Below are 16,513 nucleotides of genomic sequence, written 5' to 3'. Positions count from 1 at the left end.
CTAATGAAAGATAGTGTCCCCTTTTTTCACCTTCTCTTGTGTAATTTTATAAGTCGCATCTGTGCTGGAAACAGCAGCAAGCATCATGGAGGCTGGTAACTGTTATGGTGGTTACTTCCTACATACTTTGTCCAGGATTGGTGAATGGAGGGGACAAGCAGTCATTGCTTCAATGATAACCATTGTTGATATTGAGGCTGTTGGGTGTTGAAGGAGGGTGACAGACTGAACATGCAGATTTTGGTCAACTTCTGAGGACGATCAATGGACTGACTTTAGAACCTAAATCAGTCTAATCAGAAACTCACCACACACGGAGAAACAGTGAGTCTGATATGGGCGTGACTGGCACGGGCGGGGGCGGAGTCCATTTGTAATTTAAACCGACGTAGTGATGACGCTATAACCGTAGGCCGAGCCTTTGTCAAGTTAACTAGCCTGTGCAAGTATTAAACCGGATATCTGACATAGTAATGACCTTGAACCATTGAGATTGTGCGTTTCAATTCAACCAAATAAATGTAATTGTGTATAGGTGTTTGTTAGCCGCACATACGCACACATTTCGTGTATCTTTATATTATATTTTCCTATATACATTTCCATTCTGTACTTTCATATGTAATTACATTTGCAGTCTAGATTTTTCTGACTCCTTATGAAATTACTCAAGTAGGCCTATTGTTTTTCTTTCGTTTTCGTTGCAGAATAAACTATGAAATCAAAACTGTGGCTGCAACAGGTTTAGAAATTAACATGATCTAATAATTTATTCGACACGTGACATCGGCACTATTAGTGTGTTATTTTGAAACTCCAAAGCGGAAGTGTCAGAGTGGAGCCGGAGGAGCTCGTGAGGAGCCTTGAGAGCAGGCAGCCGGTGTCCGCTGGAGGAGTGTCCGACGGGGCGGCAGTCGGTGGAAACGACGGTACCGTGATGGCAGCACTGGGCAACGCCGGTCGCCTGATCCAATGTGAGTCCGGCTCAGTTAGCTTCTTCGCTGCTCGGAAAGCTTCAAGTTTTCTGACGCAGCGGGCAGACGGAGCCGCGGTGTCCGGGAGAGCCCGGTGAAACTCAGCGGGCAGACGGAGCCGCGGTGTCCGGGGGAGCCCGGGTAAACTCACCGGGCAGACGGAGCCGCGGTGCCGGGGGGAGCCCGGGTAAACTCAGCGGGCAGACTGGGCCGCGGTGTCCGGGAGTGCCCGGGTAAACTCAGCCACACGCTGCTGACATTGGCCTTTACGTTTGGTAAAGAGGCCTGGAATGAACAGGGATGTGGAAATCCAACATCCTGTCAGGACTTTCTCAGACTGACTTGAGCTGCTTCAGCCTCTGATGCTGCGCTTGTTGTCCGTATTTTCCATTTTTATTTTTCCATCTCCGAGTGTTTTCTGACGCTTCCGGCGGCTGCTGGTCTGTAACCCGTGTCAGCTTGACGAAGCCAAACAGCACCGCCGGTCCCGGTTCGATGTTAACGTTACATAAAGGGCTCATCCAGCTCCACGCTGCTTTTCGTAACAAAGGCGACATTCCTCGGCTGGCAGCCAACACCTGGACTTTTTCATAGTTACACAACTCAACGTTGTGAACTTGCATAATAGGACAGGCCTCCTGGTGGAGCGGGCCAGAACTGCAACGGCATCCATGAAAGCGAAGCTGGCTGTCACTGCTGTTAGCTCATACAGAGGCACTTGGAGGGAACTGTCTCTCATGTTCCTCCTTTTAAACATCACCACACTGCCAACATTCACGTCTGAGCTCTTTTTTTTTTTTTTTTTTTTACCAAAAAGTGACCCATGTGATTTAAAATGACATGCAGTACTATGGTGGGCCAGTCATTACATAGGCCTATGTGCAGAACCCCAGGCGGTGTGGTGAGAGATTTTTGTGATGCTGTTAAGTGTGTAACTTATTCAGATTAAAAATTCTTTCTTAATATCTTGTCTTCTCCCTCTTCTGAAGTTGCTAGGAGCAGTGTCAGTCTGAGTGTGAGGAGACACTCCACTGCTGCTGCAGTAGCGCAGACTGCGACTCCAGAACCACAGGAGAACAGGTAACACACACACAAGGGCTTTTTGTCACATTCACAGTGATGTAAATAAAGCAAGATCTCTGGGATATTAGTTGTAATTGTAACAGAAAGAAGCAGGCGATTAGAGCGTGCTGACCACAAAGAACATTTTCTCTCAAAGCCATTAAAAATATGGAAACCTGAGTGATATAGTGGTGTATGGAAGGGAGTTTCCTCTCCTTTCTCTCATCTCATGAATCCACCTTTTCAGTTACACCTGTCCTCTAGCAATCCTGTCAGACTTGGAGGGGATTGCTTCCAAACAAGGTTTTATTGTGTTTTTAGACAATGACAGTAAAGAATCTATCTATCTGTCAACAAGCCTGTCCTCAGTTATTGGTTATCAGTCAAGCAGTTGTCATTGAAGGTTTTTCTCACCTCTACAGCTTGTTGTTTGTATGTAGTTTTGGGGTCTTGGATTTAACCTTTTTGGGTAATTAGAAATGAACACTTTACCTGGTTGGCTTCAGATTTCTATTGTCTTTTCACACACAGTCTCTATTGTCTCTGTCCTTGTCTGTTCTTTCAAGAGAACCAAGCAATGACTCTGAATGAGACAGCAGATTCTTCATGGGTGCTCAAGGCTCAGTGTAGAGGAATAAGAGTCCAAGTTGTGCACCAGGGTCTTGAGCTGAACTGTCAGAGAAACCAGAAATAATTATTTGACATGTGCCTATTGTCTCCACTGTGGAGATGTAGTGGAAAGCTTTGAAGCATCCAGTCCCTGCACAGGCTGTGCTAATGAACGTATCACAAAAAAACACAGTAAAAAAAACACTTTGAGGTCATGTTAATTTAACAAGGTTATTTCAAGAGTGAATTTGCCACTTCTGCTAACCTTTGTCGTACGGACTGATGCAACAAACTAACTTTTGCTGCTTGTACTAGCTCACATGCTATGACAAGCCGGTCTCTGCCCTTGAAATAGCATGTAACCATCCACATACACCTTTTTCTATTTAGATTCCAGATACACTTTTTTCCATTAGTGAATGCTATACAAAAGCTTTTATAATTAAGGTGATGAACATCAACAATTTGCAGCTATTTTTATGGAAGGAGCTAATACATTGGCAGACGTTCTATCACATCAAATGAAATTCAGCACATTTGTAGACAATGATGATCAGTAGGTTTTAATGCGAGCTGTAGATCAGAGTGCTGTTAGAGTTAAACAATTATGAATGTCTTTCATCTGCAGGAAACCCAAGACAGGCATCTTGATGCTTAACATGGGAGGACCAGAGAAATTAGCAGATGTTCATGACTTCCTGCTGCGGCTCTTCATGGACACAGACCTGATGAAACTGCCAGTGCAGAAGTATGCTATGTGGACACACCATGATTTTTGTCTTTGGAGCAAAACCAGCTTTTTAATACGAGAAGTAGAGTTTATTTCTTGGTCAGTGCCAACAAGCTGATGAACTCAGACCAACTGTCTCAGCTAGTTGATAATAAGGAGTAATGTGAATCTAGTGTAGAAAGAAAAATATGTAAAAAGTGAAGTGTCAGTGATGATCTGTCTGATATATTTCTTGGAAAAAAAATTGTGGAGAACGTATGTAACACAAACTCAAAAATATTGTTCCCCATAGTTGCTGAATGTTAGTTTCTTGAGTGACACTGGTTCAATTAGCAAATCCAGCTGCAGGGAGTTGCACGTTGTACTTGTAACTCTTGGATCTGTTTCCTGCAGTAAGCTCGGCCCGTTCATTGCTAAGCGCCGCACACCTAAAATCCAGGAGCAGTACAGTAAGATCGGCGGAGGCTCACCCATCAAACACTGGACTTCCATGCAGGGAGAAGGCATGGTGAAGCTACTGGACAAGATGAGTCCCGAGACAGGTGAGGGAGGCCAACAGAGGCCCTCACTTCTGTTCACCCTCAGTTTCAGTGGAGAGTTTTAAAAGCTTTATTGGTCTTGCTTTTCAAGACTCGTATAAAAACTTCAAATCATATCATTTCAAATACAGAAAGTAAGCAGGGCAGTTGTCTTCCTGGTCTAATTAGCATGTGTGTGAAGTCGAGATAGTGAAGGAGTGTCTCCTCACACGCCTTTGATATCTCACTGATAAGAACACAAACAGTGAGCAGCAGTTTGAAAACTGACCACATCTGGTTGAGACTGTAAATAAAATGTAATCAACAACAGTCTCCAGAACAACGTCCCTTCATGTTCCTGGCACTCCAAATCAAATATTGGATTGGATTTTTTTTACTTCCCAGAACTGTAAGCTGCCCATCATAGGATATTCATTTAACATGTAATGAATATACAGTTTACAGTCATCAAATAACCTCCCCTACACACACAACCATGCAAACTTTCTGGGACATTTCAATATTTTTCCAGTCCACCTGTGAACAACAGATTAGTACTCTTTATGGCTAGTTATGAAGCAATACTGTTCCCCATTAATGAACTTAGTCCTCATGGTTTCAGCTCCTTACTGTCTGTGTGACTCTCTCATCAGCTCCTCACAAATTCTACATTGGCTTCCGCTATGTTAACCCACTGACAGAGGAGGCCATTGAGGAGATGGAGAAAGATGGAGTGGAGAGAGCGGTGGCCTTCACACAGTATCCTCAGTACAGCTGCTCCACTACAGGTGACAGACACACATAGTGTAGATACTGAAAATTAGACAGGAAGTTGTAAACAGGGAGCAGAATATTCTCAGTCAGTACAATGATGTAATAAAGCAAAGTCTTCCCACCTATTAGTCAATGGGCGGGAAAGCTGAAACGAAAAGTCAGATAATTGGCGAGAAGGCTGAAACGAAAAGTCAGATAAAAAGACATTCGTGACCACACCCGGTGTTATCCATTAACACATGCACACTCCATCAGTGCATCTCATTGGACTGCAGGTCTCATGTTTGATAGAGCTTATTTTGAAGCATGACGGGAGTGTGAAGCATGGCCCTGTTCATCATTGAGATTCAAATAGACCTGGTCTTCCTCAAGCTTGTTGACTGTTTATTTTGTTTGGTAAGCTGAAATGTTGACGCTGACCAGCTAAATCAATTATCTATTTAGTTCTGGAATGAGAAAATAAATCTTTTATTATTTTTTTTTAATCCAAATCTATTTTTATGCTTTAAACTGTTGTTTAAGCCAAGCATCAATCTCCTTTGACTCATTCCATTGGTTTATGAGCTACCATTTTGAAGCCTCCAGTTTTTAATTTGGTCATTGACGTGTCAGTTTTTTTGAAACCAGTAGAAACGATATTTGGCGGTGAAGGTGGAGCTGAGGAGGAGGAGTAAGGGCTTGATCTGACATCCTCTGCCTCTATGCTGATTGGGGTCGTTCAGTCTGTCAATCACAAAGCAGCCACTTCCCCTAATACATCCTATTCTTTATGTTCAGTCTTTTCTTTACATTGGACCATCATCAAAAAAAAAAAAAAAAACACCCCCTGGTGGTCATCAGGTAAAATTACGATGTAAGGCTCTTCAGCACTGACTTCCCTTTACAGGACCAGAGTCAGGGAAACTCGGTAGATCCTAAACATCCTCCAGGTAGCGCTAACTAATCCATTAGCTGATCACCAGCTCTTTCTGTTGTTAGGAGACAAATTAATGCTTTAATTTTGGTTTAATTAAACTGCAATCAAACTTATTTTTCTGTATTCAGTGAATATTCAGAGCACAATGAGGTCACAATGCTGTGTTCATGTTACATCAAAAATTACATGCAGTATCAGCCTCTTACAGAACACATTTACTTGTGGTTGAACCACTGTGTAAAACAATGAGAATCAGTGCATGAAGTCAGTCCACTTTCAACGAATTGCTGTAAATAAGAAGCAGTCAGGTTCTGTCAGCTCTGTGATCTAACGGCCTGTGTGATTAAAAAGAAAACAGGTTAAGGTTAGTCTGGTTGTTGTTGTTGAACAACTATCATAATGATAGTTATGATAGAACCATTAGTTAACTTTTTTAAATCTCATTTTCTGTCATGTAGTGTCTTTTGAATCTGTTTTTGATGCTTGGGCAGAAGACACCACTCCTTTGTTTAGTCTTAGCTAGGCACTTATCCTCAAACCCTTGAGTGGAGCATTTTCAGAAGATTGCAGTTGTTGTTTAGCACAACATATTTCTAATTATAATGTGATTGTTTGTTGTGTAAATAGGCAGCAGTCTCAATGCCATCTACCGTTACTATAGCAACAGAGGTGACAGGCCCAAAATGCGCTGGAGTGTCATTGACCGTTGGCCCACACACCCACTGCTAGTGGAGGTGAGGCACACACATAAAGAGATGGAAGTTTTCTTTATTTGATGCTTTTCTTCTTTGGATCACCTAATGAGCTCAAAGAATCTTTGAGCTCATTAGTTTCTACAATGAACACTATTTCTTCTGCCTGAGAGGAACTGCAGTCCCACCAGCACTTGGGGTGTGTGTGTGTGTGTGTGTCTCTGTGTGTAGTGTTTTGCAGAACACATCAGCAATGAGCTGCTGAAATTTCCAGAGGCAAAGAGAGACGATGTTGTTATTCTGTTCTCAGCACATTCCCTCCCTCTTTCTGTGAGTATTAAATGCTTCTATGGTAGAGCACAATATTAACAAGAAACATTTTACTGCTAATAATGTTGATGAGATGCTAACAGTTCGATAGATAAAGATACTACTAATGTGCCTCTGCTCTTACTAGTAATACCGCCAATGATGCAAACTCTATTGATGCTACCACAAATGACAGTACTATTGCTGTGTCCTTGTACAGGTCGTAAACAGAGGTGACCCATATCCTCAGGAAGTGGGAGCCACAGTTCAAAGAGTCATGGAGAGGCTGGGACACTGTAACCCCTACAGACTAGTGTGGCAGTCCAGAGTGAGTGCTCACACACACAGACCCACACATGGCCTGTGATTTACAGGATATTTTCGTTGTAATACTCAAAAGTAGTAGTCCAATATGTAAATATAAGTACTATATAACCTGAGTTTCTGGTTACCATTAGGGAACCTTGTGCATTATGCATAAACATTTACACACGTTTCAAAGCACATGTTTCAGAGCTACAAGAATTTGGTAGCTCTTGTGCTAGTACCTGGTACTTTGTGTTGGGATATTTTGTTCTGTCAAATAGCAAATCTTTTGTTTTCCCTTATTCTCAGAACCTTCTCAAGTTCCACCTTACAGCTTATTTTCAAACATAAATTAGCAGAACTTATGCTCCGATGACAGAGGTGGAAAAGTATTAGGCAGTTAGGGTTGAAAAGATTTGACACTGATTTGTGCTGTATGTCACTGTGGCAGCATTGAAATCTGTATTTGTACTAAATGAAGAACTACAGATCAGCCAAAATGACTATCTGGTTTCAGCGTGAATCTTTTGCAGCTCAGACTGCTCTTTTTCATGGAGAGGTGTCAGAACGCAGAGAATCGCAGACCACTCAGAGTGGCAGTTTGATTGGGCAGTGTTCTTGGTGAGAGATACCGTGGTCCACCAGCGTGGTTCATACCACAGGCTGTTTTTTCAGTAAAAGGCGGACCTTCACAATATTAGGCAAGTGGTCATATTGTTACAATGGATATAAGTATTTAATATCAGAGTTTAAATTGTTGATGCCACTGGGTGGAGCCACTGCTCTGTCGAATACTGCAGAGAAGCTTCACCAGAGTAGGAAACCTTGAGGCTGTTGGTCCTCAGCTCATAGTTGCTCAGGTTTAATAAAATTGTCCCAAAGGTGTTTTTTTATATATATATGTATGTGTGTGTGTGTGTGTGTGTGTGTGTGTGTGTGTACCTTTTTTTTTTTTTTATTGTTATTATTATTATTAGCATTCAAGTATAGCATTAGCACCATCAAATTAACCAGATGTGAGAGGGAAAAACACAGCAAACCCAACAACTACATGTAGAGGACTTATATTAGATATTAGATACTTAGATATTAATTACTCCTATATTACAAACATGGATATGTTGGTCTTGCTGTCAATATGGTTGAAAGCAGACCAGATGTGGTGATGCTGCTGTGCCACTTGAACCACATCTGTCCTTGGCACAATCTGTATAGGTAAAGGCTTTCCATCATGTTAGCCCAAAGGACATCCAGAAGTGCTGATTCTCAGTGTGTGTGAATTTTTTAACATACATACACTCATTGGTTGAAACTCACACTGAACTTTGTTTAAGACATTTGTATGGCATCATAAATATTTCCAAATTGCCAAAATTCACTACCATTGATGCCATGAATAGCCAGATAGCTTTTAAACATTGTCTCTCCTGTCTCTATGACAACAGACTTATCATAAGGCCTTTTCATTGTGAAGAGCCAGCTGACAGCTGACCTCATGCTGAGGGGGTATAGCCAGGCTCAGAGTGGAAGGTTTTCTCCCAGCGTTCAAAACAGCCACAACACGAAACTTTCTGATGAATTAGCTTTTCTTAGAGCTTTCCCAGTACAGGTGCTAAAGCTGCATTTTATAATGGCTCTACAGACACACCATGCAGCAGTTAAAGTATTCTAGCACAGTGTCAGACCTCCGACGAGTGTCATTAGACTGAGATTAAAAAGAGATCAACAATTAAAAAAAAAAAAATAAAAACTTGTTGGTGTGGGATATTGTCAATTAAGTTCACCCACCAATGGAATAAGAGTAATGCAGCTTTCCCTCTCAACCAAACTAACATCACTAGCCAATCAGAAGTAGGTTTGGGGTGGGTCTGGGATGCTTGGTTGGGATTCAGCAGCAGGTGATGCTGCATTCCAAAATAATTTAATTACTTTTTTTTTTTTTTTTGGAAGTCACTGTTGGAGAAGATGTTGAGTAAGAGTGTGATGCCAAGGGAAGATGTCCATTCAGACCAAGGACTTAACAAAGGAAATAAGTGGTGCTGGGCCTGGATAGAAGAGAGGGTCAGAGATAACAAGCCTTTTGGTTATATGTTATATATATGTTATATGTTTCCTATTTTGTATTTAGAATCAGCATAAAATTGTTTACTGATGCACTGTAACTGTTGACAAATACTTTTTGTAGAAATTGTCTTTAAATTCCTCAAATTAATTAGCTTGACTGAGTTTCACATTTAACATTATCATCATAATTTATAGACCCCCGGGGAGGATTTTTTTCTTACTTAAAGCCCTGCACTATGGATTTTAAAAATCAAAGGGGATCATCCTCTGAGTACCCAGAACACTCAGATGAGCATTAGCTGTTGAGATGCTCAGAGTTAGAGTTTATAGACAAACTGTAGCGTCCTGTCAGCATCTATTCAGCAGCTGCCGTCATGTCTTGTGATTGTGCTCTAGGTTGGCCCCATGGCGTGGCTAGGCCCTCAGACGGATGAGGTGATCAAAGGACTGTGTGAACGAGGGAAGAAGAACATCTTGCTGGTACCCATCGCCTTCACCTCTGATCACATAGAGACTTTACATGAACTGGACATTGAGTATGGGCAGGTGCTTGGGGAGGAGGTAAGGAAGACAGAAACCTGTGCAGCTCTGGATGTTTCAGTTTAGTGCACAACTCATCAGATAGTTGTGTCCACACACACACACACACACACACACACACACACACACACACACACACATACATACACATTATCTGGACCACTTGAAGAGGAGCTTCACTCAAAATGAAACGTGCTTTTCTTTCTTGAAGTGCTCAATGTACAGTATGATCACATCTTGTTCACATCTTCAGTACACTAGATTTTGAACCTTATTTAATGAGATTTTTTTTCCCATTATAGATAATATAAACTGTCTGTGCTGGTGTGCCTCTTATGAACTGTGATGTCTCTATACATTGGCAAAAAAGTGAGACAACTTTGTGGTCCCTCCTCTGTCCTCAGTGTGGTGTGGAGAACATCAGGAGAGCAGAGTCACTCAATGGGAATCCGCTCTTTATGAAGGTATGTGGTGTAAACAGCCCATCCAAAACTGAAATGTGTGGTGGTATACATGTTCCGATTTAAATATAATATAGTAGAAATTATATTTCTAACAGAGGTGAAATTCTCATTATTATATAGACTTTTAACTTGAAGGGGAAGAGAAGGAAAAATGGTTGATTTTAAAAAAAGAAAAATAAATGAGCAGGATTGAAAGAGGGTTCTGTGAGGTGAACTCCAGGCAGCAAATAGATTCTGTCTCCCTTCCTTGCTCCCCTCCCCTTTCTCTACTTTCTATTCTATCCTTCTGTTCCCTCTTCCTCTCATGTCACCTCGCTCCTTCCCCTCATCCTCAGTCCTGCAACCTTTCTCACAACATGCAACTCCTCCAGCTGTGTGTGTCTGCGTGAGTGTGCGTGCGTGCGTGCGTGTAAGTTTTATTAAAGGAGGGGAGCAGATCAATGGGAACCTTTAGAGCTGACTACAGTAGAACTGAACCGCCTGGCTGGCTAGCTGGTCAAACCTGCCGAGCTCAAAGACCTCTCACCAGGTCTGTGTGTGTGAGAAAGAGTGAGTGTATAAATCAATATCCAGAGCATGATTAGTTGGTAGTTACTGAAGGATGGTTTCCTTCATGTGGTTTTAGTTTCTCAGTCTGCTGCTGTCTGCAAGCAGCAGTCTCTAGGACATAAAGAAAAGTACATTCTTCAGAAGATAAGGATTTCCTCTGCAGAACTTGATTTCACTCATGCAACCAGCTTGCTTTCACCACTCTCACTTTCATTTGCTTTCTTTATCAATAGTTCTCCTTCCATATTCCAATATGGCCAAGTGTCATATCCAAATCACAGGAACTGTGTGTTTTTTTTTTTTTTTTTTTTTTGGTTTTTTTTTATGAAGTAAAATGTGTAACTGCATTGTTAGCCTCCCTAGTGTTGTACTACATAGAGACTGGAAACGGACACAGCTAGTCTGGCTTCAGTCTAAGCAGAGCCTGAGTAGTTTATTCGCCACTGAAGCTATCAGTTAATGATAGAAACATAATGGAAATATGGTCAAGTGCTATGTCCAAATCACAGGAGTTCCATTATTATTGATAAAGGTAAATGTGTGTGCAACAACATCAGCATTGACACTTGGCCTAAAAAGTTTTTTCTGCAGTGTTAGCGAGATTATTTGCTGCTCTTCATTCCCTTACTTTCGGTGCCAATTCTTGTCTCGTTTCTCTGTCTGGAATACCGGAAAAAAGATACATGCCCGCTGATATGTTATTAAAATTTTACTTTTGGTATCAGCTTTAAAGTCCAAAATGTAAGCAGATCCAAAGCTCATTAAATAACAGCTTGTTATTTGTTCAATCTGTAGAAATACCAACATGGAAAAATCTTGTCTTTCTGTGGGCAGGGTTATATATGGAACAATTTCCTGGTCAAACACAGTGAACTTTTTGAGCCTTAGCTGGTTGTCTGACAACTATTCTTAGCGCAGATGAGATGAGCTAATATAAGAACTCTAACCAACAAAATACATTTTTAGAGCATTTCCTAAGATGGTTATCTAGGAGAAAAAACTCTGATATTCTGCAAGTATCATCAGTTCACCTTTTTATATGAGGATTATTCAACATTAAGCTGATAGTTTAAATTAAAAGCCTTCCCTAAACAGGAAAATTACGCCCCTCAATTTCCTTTTAAGGAGAAAAACCTGTGTATTAATGGTGGTAACATCATATTGTTAAAAAACCAGTAAAGTGGTAGGAAGTTGAAATAGTTGTGAGCAGCTGGCTGAGTCTCTGGCTGAGTCTCTGGCTGTCAGGAAAAGTCCATCCTCTCACTCTCAGCCGAGGAAGATGGCATCCTAATCAATATTGGATATGTGCTTTTGTTCTGTCCAGGCTCTGGCAGACCTGGTTCAGTCTCACCTGAAGTCCAACGAGCCATGTTCCCGGCAGCTGACCCTGCGCTGTCCGCTGTGCACCAACCCCACCTGTGGCGAGACCAAGGCCTTCTTTGCCAACCAGAAACTCTCATAGAAACGTACATCCCCTGCAGCAGCAGTACCCGCAAAGAAACTTAAGGCCTTCTTCAAAACAAAGAAGTTTCACACATGCACATAAAGCTGCAGTTTCGCTAGCAGGTGTCAGCTCAAACCAAATTGTTTCTGCAAATACACTTTGTCAACTCTGACTATTGAATCCAGATTCATTTTGATGAATGTCATGTGATTTTGAAAAGGAAAGCAAAATTGCCTATTAAATTTCAAAGAATTAAGTAATCACTGAGTATTTGCAAATAATGTTTGGTTAAAGCCCGTGTTGGTAAGAAAAGTGGTGCTGCAGAAACCGCTGATCACATCAGAGCTACAAAAGCCTTGCACTAGTTCGTTTATATTTTTCATTGCATCTCCCCTTGTTGCATTGCATCTATTCAGCCCCAGTAAACATCTGTCAGAGACGCAGTTTTCTTCTCTTTAGGATCACAGGCTCCTTCTCTCCCCCCTGCCTTCTCATGTGCTGCTTCAGCTTGGGCCCTCGATCTGGGAATCCAAACCCATTCTGCTGCAATCCCTGCAATGTGATTGGACGCTGCTCAAAATGCTGCTGCCTGATTGGTGGATACCAGTGAGTTTAAGAAAGAAAAGAGCATTTTATTTATTTTTTTTTTTATAATTTTGCTGTTAAATTCACAACACAAAGATCTAATAATGTGAATAGAGGTGCACAGAACTCTCCATCTATGTCGGTGCTGAATGGAGTTAATTAATAATAATCCAGGGGGAAGCTGTTGTATAGTGGAGATTTAAAGCATCAGAGGTTGGAAACTCAGGGTGTCATGACATACTGCTGGGGTATTTTGAGCAAAGTTGTAAATGGGAAGGCAGCTAACAATCTGTGAACTTATTCAAAAAGGAAAAACAGCTTTGGATCAACTCTGACTTCACGTCTCACATGTCAGTGAAAGACATGAGGATCCTCAGTTAATTATGTATGGATACTACTTTATCATTTAACAAATTATGAATTAGTTTCATTCATTCACATCAAATTTAGTTTGTAACATTAAAAATTTACCTAAAGAGACTTTGTTTTCCATTAATTCACATGACATGTCAAATGTGGGATCAGAGCAGACAACAGTCACTTCTGAGGGACTGCAGACTCCAATAACAACACTGTAACAAACTACAGTGATGCTGACGTTCACCCTCAACGCTGTATGTTTTCTTTTAGACCCATATTGTAGAGAAGTAGCACAAATGTGTCAACTTTTAATCGGTGAACTGAAGGGTTAGGGTTCAGTCTCCATGTTGATGGGATCTGACCTCTGCCAGCCTGAGAGCAGTGAGTAACTGTGGAGAAACAGACAATGTGTAAGTTGTTGCTGGTCTGATCGCACTTGTCGCTTGGTTTGCTTGAACAAGGTCTAAATGTCAAAGTCAGACTACCACATATCTTCGCCAGTAACTTTACCTCTGATGTCCAACCCTGTTCTTCCCCCTGCTGTGGCTGTTTTTTTTTTTTTTTTTTAAATACCATGACAATGTGCCTTTTACACTGGCTAACTACAAATACTGGATTTGTGCTTTATGTAAATTTTAGACGTGCTTCAACAAAATGCTGACAGGAAAAATCCAACCTGAACTCTGACATTACATGCTCCTGCTGTGAAATGTATGCGCCTCTCCCTTCAGTTGAATTCACAAAGAAGGAAGATGCTGATGTTTAATATTCCAGACTGCTGTGATTTAAGTTGACAGCCGTAGCCATTGATGTAATCTGCTAAATAGGGATAGCACTTGGTTCTTAGCCGCTCAGGGTTCAATTCTTCCTTTTCACCCAGACACACTGAACTTTTCTTTTTTCTTTCTTTTTCAGCTAAGCTCTTCCACTTAATGACGGGATCTCGTGAAGTGTATCTTTGATATAAAGTTGTGATACTCAGTTGAGCTAATTTACCTAATACTAGCTAATTTAATTATCGTCATTATGCCACTATCTATTGACACTTCATGAACTGAAGACTCAAGCTTCACATTAGTGCTCAAAAAATTAGACCTTTCTTATTTCATTCGACCACTTTCTGTCAGTTTAGCTGCTGAAACCCGTCAGTGAGAATCCATCAGTGTTTGGTCTCAGGAGGAACTTGTCCAGCTACCCTTTTCCAGTCAGTATCATATACAAAACACCACATAAAGGCTGGGCACTGGTGCTTTTGGATGTTGTAGTCAATGAAGGCAAACGTTGCCATGTTGGAAGATGGATGCTAAATTGTAGCTGCATTTGACTCCATACCAACACAGCAAAAAGTCCAGCTGCATTTTACCTGTCCTCAAACATGGCAGCATTTTGTGTCCATTGGAAGTCTCCAACAATGCTAGCAGTAGTTTTGGCTGGTACACGTTTCTCCTTCCACAGTGTAGGCGTACAGACAGCATTGCTCTGCTTTCGGTGCTCTTCAACAGGCTCCAAGGAGATCATTCCGTCGTGGTGGACTACTTGGCCAAGAGTCTGGCAAACTCAGGGTCTGTTTATGTCGACATTTGTGACTGAAGGGATGGCAAACAGTGACGTTAGCAACATTCATTAGGTCAAAGTCTTTAAATATTTCTCTGCAAGCTAATCCCTGCAAAGATCAGCCAATAAGATTAGCTAGTTTCACACTTACACAATCCCCTTAAAGACAAGTAGAGAAGCAAACACCGATCAGAAAATTGGAAAAAGTCCAGGTTGTGCAGAAATGGCCACAGCAGGAAGACTTGCTCATGTCAGTGACAGCTGGGTTTTTCCTCCACCATGCTTTTTTTTTTTTTTTATGATTTTCAGTTGTTCTTTGTGTGTCAGCATTGTTTATATAAAAAAAAAAAAAGTAAAATAAAAGATACGTTTGTGTGTGTGTAAATGTATATGTATCCAAACAGAAAAGCTACTGCTTTTTGCCTCTCCATCGTATTTTGGAGATAATTAGAATTTATTTATCTTTGTGTTGTTTTTTTTTTTTGTTTGTTTTTCGTTTTTGACTTTCCACACACAAAACATCTGTCTCGACTGTTTACTCATGTTTTCTTTTTTTCAAATATTTGAGACATAATATTAACTGTGTGATTACACCTATCAACAAGTCTTCCTTCAAAATAAAAGAGTTTGGAAAGAAAGTGGCTCCTGTTGTATGGCTTTTGTATGCTTTGTAAAAGTAAATATTACTTTTTTGCCAGCACTGAACACCAACAATATTACAGTATCTAGTGTAGTGTAGTGTGAGAGATTTGCGCTTCCATTGAATGATCTGTGAATAAGACTTGAGAGGTGTGATTCTCAGCTGTCTGCCTCTCTGTTGTATAACTGGCTTCTTGGGGCCTGACCTGTTCGCTCCTGCGACGTGGTGTTTCTGTTCTAAGTGTACACCATGCTTTGAATAGTGTGACACACTGTTAAGCATTGGCTTTTTTGCAACATAGAAAAAAATCATACGTTTACATTTTTTGCTTTTAAGTTCATAATAATAAAGTGCACTTGAAGCAAGTGAATTGAAACACAACAATTTTATTCACACCCTTTCTGAGGAAACCAACTGTTACCAACTGTAGTAACCTTACCGCTAAAATTACTAACAGGGCCAGCAAGCATGACAGAAGATTTGATTTACAGCTGCTGTTTTAGCATTCAGGAAAGTTCAGGAAGATTTTAAAGGAAGATCCTACTACTTTCAGCGTGAATTTAGACTCTGGATCTATAATGTGAAGGGAGCGTTAAGAGTGTTTTTTATGTAATGACTATCAGGGGTCACCTCCAATGGTTTTTGAAAAAAGTTAGATTGCATTGAAGTCTATGGGAAAATACTCATCACTTGATTTATTACCTCATTAAGAATTTTCCTGATTGCTTTATGGCTCCAGTCTTTAGTTTCAAGTTGTCAATACAACATCATTTTTTTTTATCCAGCCCTCACTCCTCAGCTCCATCTTCTCTATGGTTTGAAGAAAAATATATAGCACTAAATCGTAACAGAGATACATAAAGACACTTTACATAGGGCAGTTCTAGACCCAACTGTTGGGTGATGTCTTGATGGAGATCCTGTGATGCTTATTCGTGGAATATGCAAATATGGTGTTACTGACATGCATAACAGTGGACACAAGAGTGAGTTATACTGGCTTGTGAGTACTGACAAGCTGTGTATGTGAGTGCTGAAGAGAACTGAACAAGCTGTTATCCCCCTTCGTGCCCTCTTTGGGTCCTTCTTTCTCCAGCTGTAACCCTTCCATCTTTTATCTCTCCATTCTTGTATATTCTTCTCCCACCCCTATGCTCGATTCACCAGCTTTGCTTTCGCTTGGTCTGTGTTTTTCTTCTTCTCCTCTTTCCATCTACCTCACCTCCCTTCTGTCATCTTAATATTGCTTCATGTTTTATTCTTTATTCCCTCGCTTGTTTTCTCCTCCTCCTTGCATTGGATAATTTTCTCTCCCCTGCTTTCCTTCTCTCATCTTCTCCAATCTCCTGTCTCCTTTTCACCCTCCTCTTCCTCTCTCCATCGTGACCCTAATTTTTCCCCTGGTCCCAATCGTTTCTTCATC

General features: G+C 40.9%; 1 protein-coding gene across 2 annotated transcripts; it reads left to right on the top strand.

Moving 5' to 3' along the window:
• Positions 1–846: 846 nt before the first annotated feature.
• fech (ferrochelatase) lies at positions 847–15,044 on the top strand. Of its 2 annotated transcripts, none has more exons than XM_029515341.1 (11): positions 847–974; positions 1,964–2,054; positions 3,274–3,393; positions 3,769–3,917; positions 4,547–4,681; positions 6,211–6,317; positions 6,507–6,605; positions 6,805–6,912; positions 9,351–9,515; positions 9,899–9,958; positions 11,832–15,044. In XM_029515341.1, exons 1-11 carry the CDS (start codon positions 938–940, stop codon positions 11,967–11,969), a joined length of 1,209 nt encoding a protein of 402 aa, XP_029371201.1. In that variant the 5' UTR covers positions 847–937; the 3' UTR covers positions 11,970–15,044. The 2 variants fall into 2 exon arrangements, with proteins under 2 accessions (XP_029371201.1, XP_029371202.1); XM_029515342.1 differs by lacking the exon at positions 847–974 and adding an exon at positions 1,820–1,875.
• The last annotated feature ends 1,469 nt before the right edge of the window (positions 15,045–16,513 follow it).

The sequence above is a fragment of the Echeneis naucrates genome, chromosome 12 (genome assembly GCF_900963305.1).
Source record: "Echeneis naucrates chromosome 12, fEcheNa1.1, whole genome shotgun sequence".
NCBI lineage: Eukaryota > Metazoa > Chordata > Actinopteri > Carangiformes > Echeneidae > Echeneis > Echeneis naucrates.
Note: the sequence above shows the minus strand (reverse complement) of the source record. Positions and strands in the feature narration are given on the sequence as shown.

Coding starts and splice junctions, on each gene's coding strand:
- fech (XM_029515341.1), top strand. CDS start 938: ATGGCAGCACTGGGCAACGCCGGTCGCCTGATCCAAT. Junction 6,913..9,350: donor GACTAGTGTGGCAGTCCAGA/GTGAGTGCTCAC, acceptor ATTGTGCTCTAG/GTTGGCCCCATGGCGTGGCT. Junction 9,959..11,831: donor GGAATCCGCTCTTTATGAAG/GTATGTGGTGTA, acceptor TGTTCTGTCCAG/GCTCTGGCAGACCTGGTTCA.